The 23623-nt window shown below is 43.5% G+C and overlaps 2 protein-coding genes across 2 annotated transcripts; one reads left to right on the top strand and one right to left on the bottom strand.

The window, feature by feature from the left end:
* Window positions 1–534: 534 nt before the first annotated feature.
* On the bottom strand, window positions 535–6184 carry LOC136501012 (spindle pole body component 110-like). Its single transcript, XM_066496501.1, has 14 exons — window positions 5810–6184; window positions 4486–4613; window positions 4070–4141; window positions 3873–3986; window positions 3518–3586; window positions 3377–3433; window positions 2649–2702; window positions 2488–2550; window positions 2336–2398; window positions 2087–2248; window positions 1804–1959; window positions 1244–1324; window positions 1107–1168; window positions 535–1010 (listed from the first exon to the last, which is right to left on the bottom strand). Exons 1-14 carry the CDS (start codon window positions 6012–6014, stop codon window positions 929–931), a joined length of 1368 nt encoding a protein of 455 aa, XP_066352598.1. The 5' UTR covers window positions 6015–6184; the 3' UTR covers window positions 535–928.
* Window positions 6185–11426: 5242 nt separating this feature from the next.
* Window positions 11427–16917, top strand: LOC136501606 (uncharacterized). The gene is made up of 5 exons (XM_066497123.1): window positions 11427–11883; window positions 12022–12645; window positions 13426–13833; window positions 15907–16103; window positions 16365–16917. Exons 2-5 carry the CDS (start codon window positions 12150–12152, stop codon window positions 16608–16610), a joined length of 1347 nt encoding a protein of 448 aa, XP_066353220.1. The 5' UTR covers window positions 11427–11883; window positions 12022–12149; the 3' UTR covers window positions 16611–16917.
* Window positions 16918–23623: the final 6706 nt, after the last annotated feature.

Raw genomic sequence — 23623 nt, forward strand, 5'->3', positions numbered from 1 at the left:
ATTCCATGCTGAATTGATCGCCTGCTTGCAAGGCGTGCTTGTGCAAGCAATATGGGAATCGGCAAGCTTATCCTAGAAACGGACGTCGGGACGCGTTCAATGTTCAGCAAGCCCTGCAATCCCAGAGCTTTGATGTTCGGCCGGAAGGGGTTTGCTCGAGGAGCTCTAGTCCTTGACTAGTTTAAATTTCAGTGAATTTGTTTGTTTTCTGTGGAGAGCTGCTCATGTTTTGGCGGGTTAGCTCCATCCCTGTTGATGTTTTTGTAATCGTGACTGACGATTTGTCAGTTTGAGTAACGAATCGGCCAAAGTTTTTTAAAAAAAAATTGTGCAGAGCCTAATATTCGTTAGCTCTAACAGCATCAGGTTCAGTCCTCGCACCATGACAAATTGATGTGCAGTTTCTGGATTTTAATATAACACAGCAAGCATGCCAGATGGCTATGAATTATAGATATTCTTTTCCTGTTCATAACGCTTCAACAACTGGTGTTGACCAAGCATACATCAACGAAGTGAACAGGAGACATCCAGTTAGCTAAACAACCAACCACTGTATACATAAGTAATATGTTCGAATGTAGGTCGCCGACAAAAACAAGCACACAAACTCAAACGCATTCACAAGTTATACAATAAACAATGACCAATCAAACAAAGGCCGAGGCATAACCCCCTGAACCCCAGCAAAGTGCAGGTAAAAGGTCTGCTGCGCTGAAGTCCATATTACACACCTGGGGTGAAAATGTAAAAAAGAAGAGAAATGTTGGTGGGGTACAATGCTTTCACGGTAAGGGTGCCTATGACCCAAGTCTCCTTCCTCCACGGTTCAGCAGAACAGCCTCAGCGAGGGAGAGCAATCCAATCCTGCTCAAAGATCTGCAACAATACACAGCATACTGAACCCTAAAGTGTTCAGTAAATTGATCTACTTGTCAGCGTGTCGCCGCTTGTGTCTCTTGTGGCCATGGTTACCGTTACCACCACGAGGCCTTTTATTCTTTTTGGTGCTACATAAAAGCAACGGAAGATAATTTTCAGTTTACTTGAGGTCACGCTAATAGCTATTAGGATTGAAATCAGCAATTAATTTATGAGAAACTAACCAGAAGGTCTCTACTAGAAGCCTATATATAATGAAGACAGGCAGAGCTAGCAAAGCAGAAGCCTGTACATAAATAAGCATGTTTGTTAGATGACCACTGAGGTGTGGTTCCCTGCCGAATTAATGTGGAGTGCTTACCAGGAACCAAACTAACTCCTTCGTTGCAAATGATTTTGTTATGTCATGCTGGTGAAGGTAGTCCATGATGCTTGCTTGAGCCTACAAAGGAGAACATGTTAGAATTTTGTCACATCAGTTTTTTTTTAAAGAAAAAATAAAAATATCACATGATAGAAAGAACTAAACATATATAACAACCAGCTAAAAGTATATCAAAATAAGAGTTAAATTCATTAACTTAATGAAGCAGCTAAAAATAGAAAAGAACAGAAACTATCAAGAGAAGGGCTATCATTTCTAGACCCTAGGCCATTATGCAGAAACATTTATACAGCACCCTTCAGGAAAGAAGGCTAAAATAAGGGCATGTCCCATGGTAACCATAAGCAGCTCGGCATGCTACATCTAGAGGGTAAGAGGTAAGACTGGGGAGCAGATATGCTCACGTCACACGAGTTGGATACCAGATCAAAGTGTGGCTTTAGGCTACAGCTACTACCTACAGCCCATGGCAGAATAGGCCGTATTGAAATGGCATGCAACAGGAACTGGAATGGAATTAAAAAGGAACCACAAACCTGTCGATGGTATGTGGTTGCTGACTCAAGAAATGACCCATATGCATGAACTGCTCTCTTAGTGTATGGCTTCAGAGTAGTTCTAACTTTCTCAACATGTGGCTTAGTGATCTCAGCAATTTGATCAATGTAAGGCTTAGAAAACTTCTTGACTTCCTAGATCAACATAATCAAATAAATGAATATCAGCAACTGCATATGGATACTATAATCAACACGTTGCTGCCCTTGAAGTAGTGGATGAAACTGTATATATTCTTGAAACAGAAAATGCAGCAATTACCTGGTAGTAGGGATGAGTGAACTCTTTAACTTTGACAACATGAGGTGTCACAGCATCTCTTGATGACTCATAGAACTCCACTGATCTTGTCGATACCTTCTGTACATAAGGTTCTGCATTTTTCTTCAGGACAACCAATTTTTCCTTGACAGGAATCCATTTCTTCAATCATAGAAAGTAACAGTGTCAGCAAACTGTCAGTGCAAGATAAAACAAAAGAAACTAAGTACATGAACGGATGGGCATTACCATCTTAGCAGTCTCAATATGAGGTTCAGCCCATTTCTTTGCCTGAGCTGATTTTTCTGAAGCCTGAAATATTAGATATGCAGACATATAAATGGTAGTTTTATTTGTGCAATGCATTTTGAATTGAAAATAAAAGCAGTATGAAGAGGCACCTTATGCAGAACATTATGCACAGCAGGTTTTCCATGTTCATTCCAGTGGCCTGATAAAACCTCCTACAAATGATGATAAATACAGCGGTGAGAGATCATGAGCATGTAAATTCTATGATAACACAAATTGCATTGATAAATATTTGTGGTTCCGCTCTTACCACATAGTGAGCATACTGTGCCGCTAACCAAGGTGGCAGCCATGCTCCATGAACCTGAAAAAGGAAATGAGAATAAATCATAAATATGCTGTAGATGGGAACAAGCAAGAAAAGACATCATCGAAGACAAGCATTTGCTGTTCAAGGCGTAGAACTACAATATGTATACTCTGCTCAGCCTAGTCTAGGTAAGTAGGTAACCATTATAACTTTAAACACATTAGTGAAGTGCCAAGCAACAAATAGTGCATCTTAAAAGGTATGTAGCTATTGTGGAACAAAAGATTTATCGAAACTTATCTCTAAAACTGGTAGCGAACCACCCAACTGAAGGAAATAAATGTCTTGATAGATTACTACAAATAACTTTTGGGAACCACAAGAATTTATGCAGATTGAACTTATTTGTTCTTACACTACTTTGTGATTGTTTTTAAACAGAAATAGTAAATAATAAAGAGAATGAAATATGGAATAGATCAGTAGTAGTAGTAGAGGATTTCAACATGCTTTGCCTAGTAAAATGATTTTGTGGAACATAAACAGACATGTTTGCACTCTGAACACCATCCATACCCGAGAATATAAAGCAAACCTGCACTGCAATAAATTTAGTAACTTTTTGTCTTATTATATGTTTGTTAGTATGCTCAGATGATGTTATTACATTGCTAAAATTTCTAAATTCATTAAGTACAACTGATGATAGCAACAGAATATATCCTTACCTCTGTCAACTGTTTTGCCTTAGCAGTTGCTTCTAACTGCAACCTCATCAATTCCTCCTACGATGTGAAAGAACAAATATGTAACAATACCACAACAACCAGGACAGCAGTGCATTAATAATAAACAAACTTGTTGCATACCTCGGCAACTTTAAGAGCACGTTCTGTCTTCTTGATTTTGCGTTTTTGCTCATCACTTTTCTTTTGGATCTAGCAAGGACAAAATATAAGAGTAATGCAATCCAACATCTAAAGTATCCATTTGGTTGAATGGTTTTTCACCAAATGACTTCAATAGAATTTAAAATTTCAATGGACTTAAGACTCTAGTATAGATATCTAATTTAATGATCTGCTAGTGTCATAAGAATGTGTTGCAGGCTTGTATATAGCCAACTAGAAAGGGAAAAGCTGATGGCATATACACTCACAGTAGCACATGAAATTAAAAAGAAGTTGACCACAACTATTCCATAGACAAGGATTATGCACTTACTGTATTAAGCTTTTCATTCAGCTCTTCCACCTTCTTCTCTGCATCGTTGGCCCTAGATTCTAGTGCTGCTTTCTGGCTACTTTGTGCTTCAATGTCCTTTTTGAGCTTGTCAATCTTGAACAGGAGGAAAATAAAATGAGAAATCATAGACACATTGCCGCATGTTCCAAATGGTCATGAACTCTTATAATCTATACCTGCTTCTCAAGCTCAACAGCCTTGGCATTGGCCTTGTTAGCCTGCTCCTCAGCAGCTACAGACCCTTTTGCCTGTACATGGATAAGCATAAGTGCACGGTTATTTGTAAGCGCCCTGTTTGTTTGGGCTTGTTTGGCTTATAATGGCTGAAAGTACTGTTGGTTGGTTTGGTGTGAGAGAAAAATATTGTTCGTTGGCTGATAAGCCATGGCTTATAAGCCAAATACGACCAAGCGAACAGGAGAATGTTCAAGACTGTTCGCTTGTCTGAATTCTGGAGGAATCTGGATGGTTTGGAGGAATGCTGGATGAATTTATGAGAGAAAAACACAGTTCCGGATGAAAAAATAAGTGGATCAAGCCGGGTTTAAGGGCACGCGAACGGAGCCTAACTGTTGTGTTTTAAATTGCATACCTGGAGAGAAGCAATCTCGCCCTGCATAGAGGTAATAGCCTTTGACTTCTCCTCAATGGCTTTCTCCAGGTTCGCAATGGCATCGTCCTTATTCTTCAGTACCTGAGATCGCTCTGCTATGTCTGACTCTGTAGCATGAAACCAATCATATAATGATGTTTTATTAGAAGGGATCATTACGTGCGATTTCAATCTGTATGACTCTAAATGGAAATGAATTTGGTCACATAGGCTAATTTAGAATGCCAAAGTGGCATAGTAAAGCAAACTGCTTTGCTTATGACAAACAATACCACAATGAAAAGATATTATTTCCATGCCGTGGCACAGTTTGAGTTTATACTCTTCAGTAGTACAGGCATCTTCAAAGCACCATTAAATACTGTTTTACTGCAATTAATATTGCTAGACTTTCCAGAGCAATTCGGCTGTGTTTAGTTGGGTGAAATTTAGAAATTTGACTACTGTAGCACTTTCGTTTTTATTTGGCAACTAGTATTCAATCATGGACTAATTAGGCTCAAAACGTTCGTCTCGCGATTTCCAACCAAACTGTGCAATTAGTTTTTTTTTCGTCTACATTTAATACTCCATGCACGTATCGCAAGATTTGATGTGATGGCTATGTAGCACTTTTTGGGAAAAGTTTTTGAAACTAAACAAGGCCCGGCCTATATGGTCTGTGTGAAGTGTATTTGGTTGGAATTTTCAGTACACATCAATGAAGCAGGCCCCAAAAATTATTATGGCAGTGGTTCACCATCCAACTGATCCAAGGCAAAAGCACAAGAGCTGCAATTACACACTGGCCCACCGCCCACTGTCGTAAATGTAACAGTAGTAGTAAATGGGAACTTTTGTGTAAACAAAATAAAGTAAAGTAAAACGGCAGCCAGAAAAAAAAAACTAGTAGAACTGTAGAAGTACTTTTCCCTAAAATGAGCAGCTTCCTGAAAAAGAGAGAATTATCCAGTTTTGTACCAAAAAGAGAGAGAATTATCCAATTTTGCATTCATCCCATGGTCGAAATCAGCACGAAGGGAATCGATAAAATCTCTCAGCACCCCGAGCTACTGGATCAATCGAGCAAAGGCAGACGCTAAACCCCCCACCAAATAGATCCGGGTAGCTCACCAACCACCGCGAAATTGAATTGGGCCCTAAACCCCGGAGCTCACCGGAGCGGCGTCAATCCAGTGAAACAGCACGAATTAACCTAGCCGCGAGGCATGAACTCGACGATTCCACCACCACCCGCCCCAACCCGAAACATCCCGAGAGTAAAATCAAGCGCGCCCCATGGATTCAAGCCTTGGACACTGACCTAAGGCGGAGATCTTCGCGCGGAGCTGCCCCAGCTCGGCCCTGAGCGCCGTGGCCTCCGCAGCCTCCTCCGCCCTGAGCGCCTCCACCGCGCCGGCCACCGAGTCCGCCGCCACCACCGGCTCCTCGGCGGTCGCACCAGCAACGGCGATCAGCAGCGCCAGCGCGACCGCCAGAACCGCCGCTAGGGGCCTCGAGATCCCCATCCCCGCGAGCCCCTCGCCGACCACCAGCTCCTCCCTCCCTCCTCCTCCGCCTCGGCGAGGCTAATCCAATCCTTGGTTCCAACGACGCGCACGCGAGGGCAGGAGGGGACTCGCGAACTCGTACGTGCGCGCCCGCCTGAGACTCTCGTTCGTTCCTCGGGCGCAGGCAGGCGCGCCGCGAAGACCTTTTTGATGACGGTGCGCGGTGGCGGGCGGGGGCACGTGACCCGGTACGTGGCGACAGCTATTGGGTCCGAGACGTGCGGCGCGTACGGGCATGGAGTCACTGTGCCGTGGGTCCGGGGGCGCCGCGCCGGTCTCTGGTGGCGTGCCGGTATCGGCCACGACATCGGGATCATTTTCGTGGCCGCGGAGGTCGTAGTCGTAGGAGCCTCCGTCCCGCCCGTGGTTTCCAAATGGCATGCGTTGCCTTTTTGCTTGGTTGGTTGGCCTTTTTCCAAATGGCATGCGTTGCCCGTGCTAAGTATGGAGTTGCAGCCGTCCATGCAAAGATTTTCTGTCTGCTTCTCACGACAAATGCAAAGATTTCCTCCTCCATTTTGCATCCGTTTCCGACTTCCAAAATAACTCAACCTGTTGCTTTACGAAGCATTCGTAGCTGACTTGTCACTTGTGTATTATTTGGATCCATTTGATAGACTCCATCTATCCTAAAATAGTTACATATAGATTAAAAGAAAGGACTTTATTACCGTCCGCGTGTGCCCCTCCCGGCCTCCTCACCTGCTCTAGCGGCACGTCGCGACCCTCCACCACCACCACACTACACATCAGTCCTATGCTTTAGATTTGGTGCAAGAGCCCCCACCTTGACCCCCTCCTAGGCTCCCGCCTCCACCCCCTCCCTAGGCTCTGGCGCTGCGTCGCTGCCTCCGCCGCCACCCTCCACCGCTGCCATGCTAATCACATCTTCTTCTTCTTCTTCTCTGGTAATCGCCTCCGTCGTCGACACCGCCCAATCGGCCCTCTCCAATTGCTCAGCAGGCGGCGCCCCCGCCGTCTGGACCATCATCGCCGCCGATCTAGTCATCCTCCTCAGAAACTTCCTTCTGAGCCCGAAGAACATGGAAAACCCCGAAAACCCAAACCCTAACGTCATGGCCTTCTTCTTCTCCGGCGGCAACGACAGGTGAGTTATTTCCACCGTTCTCCCACGTACCCCACGCATCGGACGGCCCAAACCCCAAAGCCAGAGAACATCGGATGCCCTGATAATGTGTGCATGCCGCATTTGGGTAAAAGAAAATACAAAAGACGTATACCTTATTCATTTTTTCTATACGTATAGACCATCATCCGTGTGGTTAAATAGGTACGGCTTAATAAATGGCAAATAACAACAGTGTACTGTTTTAAATACTATTTATTATGCACCAAAATCTCTTATATTTGGTTACAATTTTTTAATATTTCTATTCTATACGCTATATATTTTAGGATGTAGGGCTTGTTCGGCAGGCTGGTTGAATAAGACAAAATACTGTTCCGGCTGGATTGTTGTGAGAGAAAAATACTGTTCTACCTGAAAGACACTGTTCATGCGAACAGTGCCCCCGCTGAGTGGCCCAGCCAGCCCCAGCCAGCCGAACAAACCCGTAGTTCGCCTAGGTTGGTATAGACAAGTGCAGATGCCTTTCCGTTTATGGAGTAGTATCTGTTTACCTGTGGCTAGAGGAGGTAACAAATAACACTTTCGGTCAAGAATATTACTCCTTCCGGAGATCGACGTGGTTTGCAATTTGAGTAGTTGGTTATCAATATTTGTAAAGGAATACCATCTTATAAATGAAAACTATATGTTATGGTATTGTGTTTCTTAATATATTTCATCATACCCGTCCTATATTACCTATAAATATAAATATTTTATGTATTCACTAGATATATACCCGTGTGTTGCACGGGGATCACGGATTTTTACGTACAACTATATCGATACACGTGAGTTATAGCTTAGATAAACATATTAAGAAATCTATAAATCTAATTATATAGAAAATATAAAGCTGTCTCCACCTTCCTCCAACCATTCAGAATAGTTCCGCTTCACACTGATAGCGACAAGGCACAATTGTCTGCTAAGTACTACACGGGTTTTCTCAGTCCTACAAGGGTGTTTTTCTTTTGCCCCACGGGTCTTGAGTTTGGGACTAGATCGGGTTATGTGCGAGAGCGGGTTTTAGAGCAAGCCCAATAAAACTTGTTTATAAGCCAAGCCAAGTCATCAATAGACAAGTTTAGAGTCTAACACATACAACAATTAGTCTATATCTGTAGTGTAAATATTGTTTTCCATTCAATATGCAAGGATAGGAAGGGAAGAGTTAACCTGCGCAGAGGAAGCGTCTTGGCATGTATGACGAGCTGATCGACAAAACCAGCGCTAAGCATAGCTTTATCTCTCCTCTTTTGCTTGCATACAGTCAAATTGGAGTGTTATTGATCTGCTCTTATTATTTTCACAGTGGCGCTGGACCCGAGCCTAGCGGTCCACGAGCCCTCGTGCAGGCGACGCGAGGTCGAGTTCAGCTGCAACAACAGGCCGTTGTTCGCATCAGGCGAAGACCTCAGCCTCCTCGGCACCACCAAGCACCGCCGCTGACTTGTATTTTTTTTTTCAGATTTCATTTGATTTGGTTTGATATTTTCTTTTTTTCCGATTCGGATTTAGAACAATTTGATTTGATTTGATATCTGATTCTGATTTGGAGGAGCGAGGGAGAAAATCCGGGGGCGAGCTAAGCAGGCCGGGGCTGTACGACGATACCCAACGTATTTGACTTGTATTTTTTTTTTCTGATTTCATTTGATTTGGTTTGATATTTTCTTTTTTCTGATTAAGATTTAGAACAATTTGATTTGATTTGATTTGTTATCTGATTCTGATTTGGAGGAGCGACAGGGGGCGGACCCAAGATTGGCCAAAGACTAGGGTCATTACACTTAGCATCAGTGCTAATTATGCTTGACTATAGGAAAAATGAAATTTTATCCACTGTAATTAAGGGCTAAGACTAGGGCTTGCTAGGTCCGCCACTGAGGAGCGAGTCGGAAAAATCCGGGGACAAGCTGAGCAGGGCGGGGCGACAAGTGAGGCGGCACGACGATATCTCTACGTATTTTTTAGAGTGGAGATGAGTAAACGTAAAGATACTTAAATTATAGACTTATTATACCATTCCATCATAGATGAATTATAGTATTTTGGGCCGGAGGGAGTGAGTAGTGTTGTTTGATCACCAACCGAGCTGGCACCAGGCCTAATAAGCAGCTAAGCTCTTGGCGTAATAACATTACCATTTGATGTTGATCGTACGGCGGTGGGTCCCTCAGAGGCTGAAGAGAGGATCGGGGTAGTTGGGGAGCAGTGGTTCAGCAGTATAGTTTCTCCCCTAAAGTTTACTCCCTATGCTAAAGCGTGGTGAGGAGATGGGAGAGTAATTATACAGTAATTCATTTGAGGTCAAAAGCGTGGAGGACTTGGGGTCTTGGGGAGAGACGGAGCGAGCGCATGGCACTTTCACTTCGGACGGTGACGAAGGATCCCACGTGTCCATCGTACGCGTTCACCACCAAAACTTTTGGACCTTTTTGTGCTGTGACGATGGCCCGGCCGACACCGCCTCCTGCTGCTTTTCATATCTCAAAAAGTCTCGACTCGGACTCGGACTGGGAGTGCGTTGCTTTACATGCTGCGACTAGCGCTTCTTCTTTTTCTTCGTAGGAAGAGGGTGGGTTTGGAACGCACGACCATGACAAGGGAATAGAAAAACATAAAAGTGATAAGCTAATAGTAACATCTCTAATAAAAATGGACCGACTTAATTGTGTTTTATAATTACTTGGCATTTAATGAAAAAAAATCTTTTTGTGTATATTCTTGGTGAACACATGGAAACTTAATGATTTTATGGAGTAATTGTAATGTTTTGATCCCTCGTACAGGTATGAGTTTTGAATCCATCAATTTAAACAAAAAACCATTACTCTTTCCATCCCAAAATGTAAGCGCTTATGAAAATCTAAGACAATTAAGTTGGTCCATTTTTCAGCCAAGTCAACTGTTTTCAGCTTATTCTCCATCACAGAATACTATTGAATCAGCTGAAACCAGCCGGCTTAACGACCAGCCGAACAAGCCAAATATAAGCATCAATTGTTGGGCTAACCCGTGCTATAAATTGTTGGGCTTGGCTTGGCCCACTCCTAACTGGCTTAATTTGTGGCTAATTGTTGGGCTAACCCGTGCTATAAATAACTAAGGGTGTGTTTGGAACACTGAGCTAAAAATTAGCCCATCTCGCTATAGCAGGCACATGGGCTAATATTAACTCATAATCAGCTCATGTATAGTTGTCCTATTTGGCTACTTGGCCTGTTCGCTCGAACTACTTCAGTAATATTTTTCAGCGAACGAACAATATTTTTCTCTCATAACAAATCAGCATAAGCATTAGCATAAACCCACATTTCTTGCAGTGAGACATTCCCTAAGATACTCGATGTTGATTTAATTTCTAGGGGTTGCAGGACACTCATATCCCCACAAGTCCTTATGTTTTTGGGATGTGGTAAGTATCAACCAAACTCAAAGGGTATTTCAAGTGTTTATTATGCCCAAAAGAGTTCCGTAGCCTTTCCAACCTTCTAGTTCAGAAGGGCCTGTTTGACTAGTATTAAAGTCGGCTGATAAGCCGGTTGCAGCTGATTTGTTGTGAGAGAAAAATACTGTAGATTCTAACTGATAAGCTGACTAATAAGTTCAAGCGAACAGGCCTCAGTGCAACTACCATACAACTCTACTTAACCGGCATTTGGTTTTGATTTACAACCATCCCACCCTCAAGCACATGCTCCCTCTATCCTAAAAGATTGTAATTGTAGGTTTGAGACACGTTATTTTTTTAAAATATTATCAATTTTTATATTTCTAAAATGGTTTACTATAAAAATATATTTTATAGCAAAAACTTGTATATAATTTGAATTTATTTAGCATGTTGGAAAGCGAAATTGTATTTTTTTTTGGGATAAAGAGAGTACTAGCTTATAGTAGGAAAATAGGAGTACATGTTTACGAGTAACGGTGATGCCGGAATGGGCGCGTGTCACGTGCTCGATTGAAGTACTGAATCTTCGTCGTCATAAAAAAACTGAAATCTTGTCGCCGCGGCCCGCGGAGCATCCGATGCTTACCGAGCCTTCATTGGCCCCTTCTGTTTGTCTATCTGGGCCTCGTTACCTCCGATGCGGCCCAGTTCTCCTGCTGGGATACCCGAGCCAGAGCCCACCCATGCAGCGGGCCCCCCACTGCGGGGCGACCAGTGACCGCGACAGGCGTCGTACTCTACGCGCGGTCTCCGATGCACTCCACACTCCCCCTCACGCTCCTCGTGCTCTCTGTGCTTCCATCTTTTGACCACCCGCTAATCACAATCACCGCCGCTAACCACAGCCCAAAGCGGCAGTCGCTCCCCCGCTTAAACCCTCGAGCCCGCGGTTGAGAAGATTGGATTCCAGCATCCAGCTCCCACACGGCCACACCGACGAGGCGAACGGGCCAGAGTCGGCGACCGAGCCGCCAGGAGCAGACCCCGACTCCGACCGTCTCCAGGCCACGACGAAACCAGCAGCGCAGCGCCGACCACTCCGGGAGCGGGGCCTCACGATCCACGGAGATGCTGGTCGCCGCCGCCGCCTCGCCGTCGCAGCCGTGAACCGGCTTCCCCCGTGGAGGGAGTTCCGCCCGGCGGGCGAAGAGCCGGGGCGGGCTCGGATTCGGTGGATCTTGCGGGGCGTCGGGCTGGATTGATCCCGCATTCGAGCTGCGGCGGCCGGCGGGCGTCTGGTTAGTCGCTTCTCCTGCGGTATTATTTCGGCCCGCGATTTCTTAGGGTTTCTTTTAGATGTTCATTTGAGGGGAGTCACCTCCGGCCGCCTGCCCGTCTTTTATCCGTCTGCTCCCTGATTCCTGTGCTGTTTGCAGGAAAAGGAAAACAAAGTTGCTTGACTGACTTTGGGATCAAGGATCGGCGAAAAGAAAAAAAGGAGGGATCTTTTTAAGTGGGTCTGTCTGAGCATTCGGGGTTTATAGCCTCGGGCAACTCCGTGCTGATGGATTTCTTCAAGATTAAGAAGTTCGGGAAGGGGAAGAAGAGCGCCGGGGGTGGGGGAGAGGTAGTGGAATCTGACGACGAGGCCAGCGCTGGCGATGTGACCCCTCGAGGCCTGGAGGAGCAGAAGCCGGACATCGGGGAGGGGAACAATGCTGAGGCGGCGGCGGCGGCGGAGGGTCCAGGTGTGGGCGTGGGCAATGAGGTAGTTGAAGAAGAGGAGGAGGAAGAGGATGATGACGATTTCATCACGAATGAGGTGAAGCGGAGGCTCAAGGAGCTCAGGAAGAACAGCTTCATGGTGCTCATCCCCGAGGAGGAGTGCGGTGAGCTCGAGGAGGATGGCGGGGAGGAAGAAGGGGGCAGCCCCAGGGAGTGGCTGGAGTCGGGTGTCGGCGACGGCTTCCCGCTTTGTGGGTTCGATTTGCTGTATGATAAGTACTGCGAGAGGATGCTGGTGTTTCATAAGATGATCGCACAGCTCATGAAGGATCCAGGTAAAAAGATGTAGCTGACTGTGGATGTTCTCCTATATGCTTGGCTTTAGCTTCTCACATGCAGTTGGTTGTAATGTGGTGCGTGTACATAGCTTCTTTTTTTTTTTTTGTGCGCGTGCGATTATGCATGTATCTAGTCTGATGCTATAAAATTAGCCATGTTTGTCTTGGATGCTTCTTAGTTATCAAGGTCCAGTTGTTGCTATTCTAGTGTTAATAGATTATATTCAACATGGTGCCTTGTTAGCATTTTAAACCATGTAAAGAGGCTTAATGAATACAAGTGTTCTGTGGTAGTTGCATGCCTCATTTGGTATGCCCACAATTATCGCTACTGTTCTTTCTGAAACCGTTTTCTTTCTTTTAAAATGAAACCGTAGCATCAGACACATCACCCAAAAGGGCAAGAACAAAAAAACAATCAACCACTGTTCTCATCTTCTGCTTAGCGTTACCCAGATACTGGAATCCTAAAATTTTTGCTGACTCCGGTGCCCATGTACCAGTGCAGTTCAAGTGGTATTTGTATCTCATTGAGTCAGCCATTTTTTTTTTCTGTTTAATGTTTCTCTTCAGCACATGTTATTGACTACCTTTAGGATTCAGGATTCAGTCTCCTCTCTAGCAGTATAATTGCTCTTCTGTGTTTACTATTGCTTAATGGATTTGACATTGTCATTTTGCTGCTGTTTGCTAGAGTGCCAATGACTTCTGAAATATTTAAATAATGCCTTCTGCATACTTTTAGCAAGTCTGATGGTTCGGAAAAAACCTTTGTAGAGTCACTGAACATGTCCAAAAAGTCTCCAAGATCAGCATCAAAATTGGCATCTACCCTGCGCAGCCTCTCATTCAAAAGAAAAGATGAGCTCCCGGAGGATTGTGAACAACTTCAACAACAGCAAAGCGAAGATGATCCTTATCAGACACTTGAGACTGCATATGTTGCTCATGTTTCATTAAGCTGGGAGGCTCTGCATTGCACCTATGTGCACCTGAGCCTTATCGTTGCAGCACAACCTGATAATCCTACAACCTACAGCTCTGCTGCTCAAGCATTCCAGCAATTCCAGGTCCTGTTGCAGAGATTCATTGAAAATGAGCCATTTGAGCATGGTACCCGGGTTGAGATATATGCACGGTCTCGGAGCTTGTTGTCAAAGTTGCTTCAGGTCCCCACTTTTCAAGGTAAGATTCTTTGGGTTATGTTGCTGCATTTTTTAGCATAAATGTAGCCTATACCATCAAAATGTGTTCCTGTGGGCTGTAGAATGTACACTGAACTTTAGTGTTGGTTATAGTTCTATAGACCTATGTTGTCATATTATTAATTTAAAATCAAACAAAGATGTGAACCATGCATTGGAGATCAAAATGACAGCGGGTGTGGTTCAGGCATTTAGCAAATGGCTAATGATTTTCAATTAATTTTATGTAGAACTGTTTCTCTTAGTCTTGGAATATTCCATTATGGGATATCTTGGATTGTATCTCTCGAATGCTTACGGTTCGCTAGGTATGCCAGATAGTCCCTGTTTGCTTGGCACTTAAGTTAATCGTGTCTGTTTACATGAAAAAATGGTTTCAGAAGTTCAACCTCTTTGATAATGGTGTAAAATTGATTTTCAATCCTGTACAGTCTTGTAGAAATGGTTTAGAATCATGATGCTGAGGAAAAATAGCTGTGCTGATATTGCCTATACACGAGGGGCATTTTCTTTTGGTCACGTTTAGTGTAATGCAGATTACACCTTTGGTTATTCATAATTTACGTCCTGTACTAGCCTAGTACTACAATAAATAGGTTTAGTTACTGATTACTGAATGGTCTGTACAGTATAGCATGTGGTACAATCCAATTCAGTCTGCTGTACATTGGCAATATTAATAGCATTGAGCAGCGATGTAGTGTGTTGAATACGGGTTCTTTTCTATTCCATGTTCATCTAACAGTGGGGAAAATATTGTCAGTGGTTAGTTTTGTACCATTATTCGATCTCTTTTAGGAAGATGGTGACTTGAGTATGTATGTTTGGAACTAAGATGTTGGACAGAAGATAGGCTTGCTAAGAGGGGCCTCTCTCATCTGGCTAATGCCCTCTATGTGATCAAGAAGATGAGACGATACAACACCTAGTAACGATGTGCGTGGTGGCAAGACAAGTGTGGTTCAGATTGCTCCATCCGTTGGAGCTAACAGATTTAGTCCCCCAACAAAATGAAAGGAGCTTTGCAGATTGGTGGCGCAAGACGATGAGAATAAAAAAGCACAAAAAAGGAGTGAACACTAATTATTCTCGGCGCCTGGACTATTTGGAAACATAGAAATGCTTGTGTGTTTGAGGGGGCTTCTCCTTCGGTTAACATGATTTTGTGTAAGCTGAAGGATGAGCATGGCTTATGGTGCATGGCTGGTGCGAAGAAACTGCAGGGGTTAGGACTTACTATTGCAATCTAGGGCAGTTGAGTCGTGTGTGTTAGCTATGTGCGAGAGTTTTGAGTCTGTGTAATTGCCTCACTCATATTTGGTCCCCATATGAGTGAGGATCCTGTTGAGGACCACCCTTTCTCTTTAATACAATGAAACGCAGCTCTCCTGCATTTTCAAAAAAAAAATGTTTGGAACTAAGAGATGCTTGTTTCATTATTGCTACAATTAAGGTCAATAAGTCTACAACTAAATTGGTACATGTTAGACGTTAGATCTAGAGCTTTTTTTTCTGCAAATTTAATATGGATAAGTATGCCATGCACAGGAATTTCCTGAACTATAATTGTTAGTATTTTTTTTTCTGGCCAGCACCTGTACTGTCAGTAAGACTTGGTACAGATATAGATTCTGAAGTTCGTAACTACAGTTGGTTTGTTGAGTCTCTGTGCTTCCATAATGGTTGACTATTACTGATGAGTTCTTTCCAGTTACTGCTGCAACATGTTTAATGCTGGGTACTTATAATCCCGTACAGAATCATGCATTAGATTGTAGTTTATTCTACAGTAAGCAAATAATTATTGAGCACAGTAGCACAGTAAACATTGTTGTTTCTTTGTTTCATTTTGTCACAAATCGTTTAGTTACTCTTTTGTATGAGTATGGAGTAAACTTCCTGTCTTTTACTAGGTTTGTAAATTCACAGCATGCTAATGTCTGTTTTTAGTGTACATATCTGGTCAGTTGTTTGTATTGCATACCTGAACGATTCATGCTCGGTAATGTTTGATAATACTATTCTGCTTATCATTTCTGTTCTCTCAATTCAGTTGCAGATAGGAAAGATAACACTGAAGATCAAATGGAGCCAGTGATTTCCGCACCTGATCTCATCAAATTGTTAGAGGAATCTATCCTAACTTTCCGCCTTTTCCTGAAGAAGGACAAGAGAAAGAGTAGTGTCCTTATGAGTGCTCATGGCCACACTGGAAGCTCGATTCAACAAGTGCAATCTTCACTCGATAAGGTAAGTCTTGTCCTGTGGGGTAACTATAATGAATCTCTCATTCATAATGTGTTTATACAATCGTTCATTTCTGTACTGTCCATATGGTCCCTTCTAAACAGCTAGTAGTAGGACACATCTTTCCTAGCATTTGATTCCGTTCACAGTGGTTGAGTCAGCATACCTTGCAAATGTCTTTACTGCATAACAACATCTCCAAAGCAGACTTTTGTGTTGTATATATTCTTCCTTGTATCACGGTAATTGCTTCAAAACCTGCAGAAAGAGGCGAAGGTGAAGGAGCTGTTGAAGAAGAAGAAAGGGTGGAAGAGCAAGACCTGGCCAGGCACAATGGAGGAGGTCCAGCTGCTGTTCGCCCTGATCGACATCAAGGTCGTGTCGCGGGTGCTCCGGATGGGGAAGCTGAGCAAGGAGCAGCTGCTGTGGTGCGAGGAGAAGATGAGCAAGGTGGACCTCACCGAGAACCGGCTGCGCCGCGACGGGTCCCCAATCCTCTTCCCCTGTTGACGCAGCCTGCCTGCCTCCGGGGGCGTGCTGAGACCCCCCTTCTTGTTAGTTCGGCAATGACATGGCGGTGGCGGCATCAGGGGTGGCTGCTGGCTGGGCGTAGCTGCTCTGCGCGGCGCTCGTTCCATTCCTTCGGCTACCTTATGAGATATGTAAATGCCTTTAGGTTGAATTGAATTGATGTGTCCATACTGAAGTAGGGCTTAAACATGTGTTGCTTCGCGTTCATAATCCCCTGATGAGTTATGCAACATGGGCAACATGCTTCGTTTCACCGGACGCAGTTTTTCTGAATCTGAAACCCTTTGCGTCAACAATGTCTGGTCTGTCCTGACATGATGTTCAATAAGGAGATTATAAGGAGGATGCAGTGCAGCTCACATAGATAAAACTTTTTTTTTTTGGACGAATAGTATCTGGACAAAACTCCTCAATTGACACATGCAGAAGCTGTCGTGCTGCGTTGGCTGCTGCAACTTGCATGCGGCTTGACGCTCTGAACTTTTTTTTTGGTGATCGCTGTACCCTGTCCTTTTGGCCCCGATGATTGCACTGTGTCTGCACGGGCACGGCTGCGCCTGCATGCAGATCCAGAACAGAGGGCACTCGTTGGGCACTTCACTTGGGCGGCTTCTGACCTCCCGTCATGGCTGCTACGATAGACGCAAGCTCGTCAGGCGTGCGGCCGGCTCTGCTGAGAGGCCATGATGCAACTTTAGAACTTAGAAGCCGCTGCCATGTCGTCGTCGAGTCTTCCTTTCACGACACGGCGGTCAGTCTGTCAGTGAGAGCTTCCGCAGTCATCCATCCAGAAGCTCTGCGACCAGCAAAATTGCCAGTGTTTTTTTCACTTCTTCTAAGGGCTTGTTCACTTCTCTTATAATTTGTCTTTTTTTAGTTTGTTTTTTTAGTCGGAACAGTGTTTTTCTCTCGTAATAAATCAGTCAGAATAATATTTCAGCTTGTTTTTTCAGCGAAACGAACGACGCCTGAATCTGAAGGCGACTTCGATGATATCGTGTCGTATCACTTTTATTATCCTCAGATTCTTCGTGGAAAGGGAAGGCATCTCAATGAAGGCGATGAGTGAGCATGAGAGAAATGCATGCAGTGGGCAGTGGCTCACGAAGTCACCAGCTCGCCACTCCCGTCAGGCTTTGGGACCATCACTACCTCAAGGCAGCTTCGCTGTCTAGGTAGCGTCTCTGACAGGTGGGGCATGGAGCTCGGTCCGATGACTAGTGCCGTGCTGGCGTGCTGCTGCATTGGCAATTCGGCATCGTGGATCAGCCAGTCCATGAGTACAGCAAATCAGACGGGACACTATTGCTGCTGCTGCGACGGCCATCAATGCTGGGGGCCATCAATGCGCTTGTGTGCGTGTGTGTGGGCGAAACTGATCATTCACTGTGCTTCCTGCAATTTATGTGTCATAAAACCACACCGCATATTTTGGCCCTGTTTACTACGATGAAAAAACAAGATAAAATATTGTTTCGACTAATTTATTATGAAAGAAAAATACTATACCAATTAAAAAAATAAATTGAAAAAGACAGATTATAAGAGAAGCCGGCCTTCACGTTCTACTACTAGATTCCACTTCACTCACCACGAACCACACATTCACACTAGAAAGAAATACAGTAACCGATGCGAAGCAGGATTTTTTTGCCTGCTTAACGGTATTACTTTGATGGAAAAACAGAACTTTTACCAGAATTAGGAGAATTACAGCCAAAGAAAGCACTCTCTATCAAAGAAATTATGCAAACTCTGTTCGCTTGATCGTATTTGGCTTATAAGCCATGGCTTATCTCCACTAAATAGTATTTTTCTCTTACACCAAACTAGCCAAACAGTACTTTCAGCCATGGCTTATAATCCAAACAAACTCAAACGAACAGGGCGACCATTTCCATACGGTAGTGTCAAGTCCTTGCTTGTACTCTTGGCGTACACTACTACTGTATTCGGGTCTAGGGTTTTTAGAGAAGGCTAATAATACAGCCGGTATGCCTGTTGTAAGGATCTTTGTAGTCTTCTCTTAGGCCACTCATATAGTAGTTAGCCGCGTGTTTGGCTTGCTGGTTGTCGCGGCTAGGGCTGGCCAGCCCACTCATGCGGGCACTGTTCACATGAACAGTGTCTTTCAGTTAGAACAGTATTTTTCTCTCACAACAACCCAGCTGGAACGGTATTTTGACTTATTCAACCAGCCAGCCGAACACTCCCTAGGTCTTCACTATTAATACATGACATAATTGTCTCTCTCACAGAGTTTCTCGACTCTTGTATCTAAGCCGGCTATAAACTTACGGCTAGTTTTTCTTCATTCTTATCTCCTCTCCCTTCCAACTCAACGTTCAGCGGCAGCACTAGGGCTACTGCTTCTTCCCTGCAGGCTGCGCTGCTAGAGGATTGGAAACGAGAGACTTTTTCTCATCCTCTCACTTCTCGAGATCCACGAGATGCTACGGCGATAGCATCTGCCAACGTCCAACGACCTCACTGGAATTCCTAGCAACGCTAGGCTTCCTTCGCCCGTCATTTTCTTCAGGGAAGGTGCAGGTAGCTGTGCAGAGTAACTGATGCTGATGTGGCCTCTCTCTCTCTGGTCTCTCTGTACTGCAAAAAAAAAAAAGCCTTTGCCATTTTGCACTCAAACAAACAAACAAAAAGGCTTTTGGAATTGGATGCAAGGAGGGAGCGTTGAATGCCTCAGTGGCAGCACATCATGTGAGGTGGTGAAGGCAACAGCTGCATCCTGCGTATGGTAACCGTTCAATGCAGCCTGGATGAACGAGTAGTAGGAATCTGAATCTGCATCGAGAGTGAGTCATTACGAGCTGCAGAAAGAACAGTTTTATTCCAGTGCAGACAAACAGGTAGGTCATTTGGTTTAAGAGAGTGGTTTAGGTAGGTCATCATCATGTACCGTACCACCAGGCATGGAAAAACTGTCAGCCCTGCATCCTGCAAATGTGTCACTGCGTACAGATGCAGATGCAGATGCAGATGCAGATCATGCAACAGAAACGGAGTAGATAAATCCCAGTCTACTACTACCAGTACAGTACTAGTACCTAGCATTGGGATCTTTATCCTTGCGGCCGTACCATGAGTCTTGGACTCTTTTGCCAATTGCCAGTGAAGTTAGTAGTGACTAGTGAGTGAGCTGTATTATCCCATCTTGCACTTGGCACTTGCAGTTGCTGTCTAGTGCAACAACATCAGTACAACAAGTAGCTGAAACATGCAGATCCACCCATTTACTCTCTGGTTCCCTTCTCTGAATTTTGCTCTTGCAAGTAGTAATAGCACCCTCGCAGACAAAGAAAATGCACCAGTATCATTAACCCATGCAGGTGCAGCATGCAAATCAGCAAATGCAAAGCCTGGGTTCCTGAGGAAGCTAGTACTCAATTTCTTCCTTAAATAAAAGTTTCATGTCAGCTTTTGTTTTCTTTCGGAGTTTGCAGTGCAAGTGAATTCATAACTGGTAAATTAAAGGAGAAATAAATGTTGCTGAAAAGAACTGCACTAGCATTCTCATGTTCACAACAAACAGGGAATGGCAAAGGCTGTTTCGAAAAGGCTGAGAGTACAATGCTAGAATGGATGAGCAATTGACCAGACTTGCAGCAGCTGTTCTCATTCTCAAATACGTACAGTACAATGGTGCCATTTCTCCTTGCCTTTTTTCCTCCCCCGGTGGTGGCCCCACATGGCACTGATGAAAAGAGCAAGCTGAGATTCTTGCTGTATCCCAAGCGCTGGGCAGTTGATTAAGGTTAGCCCTGTACTATGGATCTATACTGGGCTACTGGCAGCAGTAAACTACGACAAAAATGACCATGCTTGCCAATCATTCGTGTCTTCTTCTGACTTTATTTTCACTTGATGCAGTGTCTTGTTCTGACTGAAGGGACATTAAAAAAAAACAGGGCCCCTGGTGTGACTGTCATTTGGCATGTCTTGGGGGAGTGTGAACCTAACCCCTCTGCCCTATTCGCTTGGCTGATAAGCCATAGCTAAAAATACTATTGGCTGATTTGTTGTGAGAGAAAAATACTATTCGTTATCTGAAAAAGTACGGCTTATAAGCAAAGCGATCCGATGAGAAAGGAGTAGCGGTAGGTTTCACTTGTTTTCTTTGCAGGGGTGATGGCCAGATGGGCAACAGCATAGATAAAACTTGCTGCTAGTGCCTTGACTTATGGAAAGATCTTGTTTGTCTTGTTTTAACATGTGCACTTGAATAACCTGCTTTCTTGCCTTTTAACCTCCTTACCATTTTCAGTTCCAGAACTTCACGCAGACAAAAGTTCTGACTTGTTAACATAAGCTCTTGCTCACTAAAATTGTGTTTGGACACGTTATCATTAGGAAGTGCTCAATTGTGCATTTAGTATGACTGTTTTTGCCTTTTGCCACTACCAAGTGATACTTCAGCAAAAAGGCCATCTTAACAGTTTACTGAATGATTGGTTTGTTCGATAGAGGAAGAATCAGGTTCGATCCCAATGAAATGGAGGGGAAATAAATTATTTTCTTCCTAACAAATCACTGCCTGTCCAAATAAAGATGGCATAAAGAGCTGGTGGTTTCTCATCCAAGGGGCTAGGGTTCTCGCCACAAGTAGGCGTGCTATGAGAGAGTACGAAGCAGCTAAGCTCAAGATAAAGGCCTGAGCAAAAGGTGTCTAGAGAGAGAGAAAAAAGAGGAGCATGCACGAATCTTTCAATGTCTTTTGCTTTTATCATCTCTCTGAGAGAGAGAGAGAGAGAGAGAGAGAGAGAGAGAGAGAGAGAGAGAGAGAGAGAGAGAGAGAGAGAGAGAGGTGGAGGTTAACAAACCGTGCTTTATCTTTTTGAAAATTCCCATGCATGCCCCCTCTCCGTTCATACAAGATGTCTTTTTCAGACCTGCTTTGTAACGCCGTCCTCTTCCTTGTCAAAAAAAGACTCAAGGATAATCTGCCATTTGCTGGCCAAATCAGCACTTATTAGTTATCTACATGGATAAATATTTAAGGATGCCGACTTTGTAGATTTCATTCATCGAAGATCACCAAAATTAGAATTTCTCAACAATTCGTTTTTTTTTGTACAAGACAGGGTACAAATGCACACACTCACAACCCCAACAACAACCTCCTAAAATTAGAGTTCCTCAAACAGGAAATAGATAATAACTCAATCAAAACATACTAAAAAGTTAGGTTCTTTCTAGCGTCTACTTGAAGTTCTCCATTCGACGAATATTTAACCGCTCTTAGTGCTTTGAACTACCATCCACATTAATGTTAAGATATGACCAATACATATAAAATCCTAGTACTAGCAAGCCATACAATACAGGTGTACTATAAATCATCTCATCCTGTGACTCTGCTTTGTACATACCTTAGACACGTTTGCACAAAAACAAACGAGGATAAAAAAAGAATTTATTAGACGGAAGGAAAGGCTACACGTATGATTCCTCTTGCCTCAGGTCAATCCTAGCCACCACTTAGTGCAGCAAGGCATCTGACGAACCTTCATCTGAATTTGAGCAGGACCTTAAAAGATTAAGGGGGGCATCTATTCTCCTAATCCTTTTTGTGACCTTTTGCTTGCATTCTTCCTGTGCAGCTCGAAAAAAACCCCATGTGGCCTTGTGGTTGTGGTGTGGGGTAGGCCATAGCTTGTATGTCAGGCTCTGTTTGTTTCTACAGACGCTCCTAAAATTTCTATCACATCGAATATTTAGACACATGCATGGAGTATTAAATATAGATTAATTATAAAACTAATTACATAACTTGCGACTAATTTATGAGATAAATCTTTTAAGCCTAATTAGTTCATGATTTGACAACGTGGTGCTACAGTAAACATATGCTAATGACATATTAATTAGGCTTAAAAAATCGTCTCACAAATTAGCCTCAATCTATGTAATTGGTTTTGTAATTAATCTATATTTAATGTTCTTTATTAATATCTAAACATTCAATGCGACATGAATTTTATGAGCGACTACCGAACCAAACCCCCCTCAGCCAGCAAGGTGCAGCATACACAGTGACTCGGTGAGATGAGTGACGGTTCATATGATTGCTGATCACATTCTTCTCTTGATCCAAGACCTGTCTGCCCAGAATAAAAATAGTTTTTTTTGGTGCAGGAAAAGGTTTTGGTTTGTTTCAAATTTTAAAAAGTTTTTCTCTCTCTCTCTCTCTCAGCTGTTTCAAAAGCGTTTCTTGGTGCAACTAACTTGATTGTCCCTCAGAGGACATGAGCTTTGTGTGAAGCGTCTAGAGCGGCGTGCATGAAGGTCACGCATAACGGACTGACGACCAAACCGAATTCAGAAAATTGTGCAAAAAAAAAGAAGAAGATCGAGCTAACAATGAATAAAAAAGGGCATCCGTTTTGGACGCGAAGGATGGAGTGAAGCTTCCTAAAGCGAGAGATTTCTCTGTCGTTGGTGAGTTGGAGTGGCATGGACCAAAAAAATACAACAAATTTTGTTTTGGTAAATAGTAATGTCAAAGTTTTCAGAACCTTTTTTGACTTTTTCCGAACGGTCCAAGATTGGCTGTTACGGCCACACCTCATCTTCTTATCATCTAGCGTAAGAAACATTGTCGTATATACGTATTGCATAAAGTAACAAAAAGAAAGAGATTTTAAATCTAAATCTAACAAACACAAGGATGCTCCTTTGCGCGCGCGCACACACACACAGAGAGAGAAAGAGAGGTAGAGAAAAAAACTAAAGAAAATAAATTCTCAATAAAATTATGATGCAAAAAAACATTTTCTAATTTATAGGCAATGCCACAGTTTGGTTCATATAGCTAACAATTACTAGCTGCCAAAAACTAACTAATGTTGATTTTTTGAAAAATTAACTAATGTTTTACCTACCACACATGATACTGTAAGTTTGGAATCCAGCTAACAAGTCGGTTAATGTCTTACCTGCTAGCTATTAATTGATTTTCTAGCTAACACAACCAA

This window comes from Miscanthus floridulus, chromosome 13 (assembly GCF_019320115.1).
Source record: "Miscanthus floridulus cultivar M001 chromosome 13, ASM1932011v1, whole genome shotgun sequence".
In the NCBI taxonomy this organism is placed as follows: domain Eukaryota; kingdom Viridiplantae; phylum Streptophyta; class Magnoliopsida; order Poales; family Poaceae; genus Miscanthus; species Miscanthus floridulus.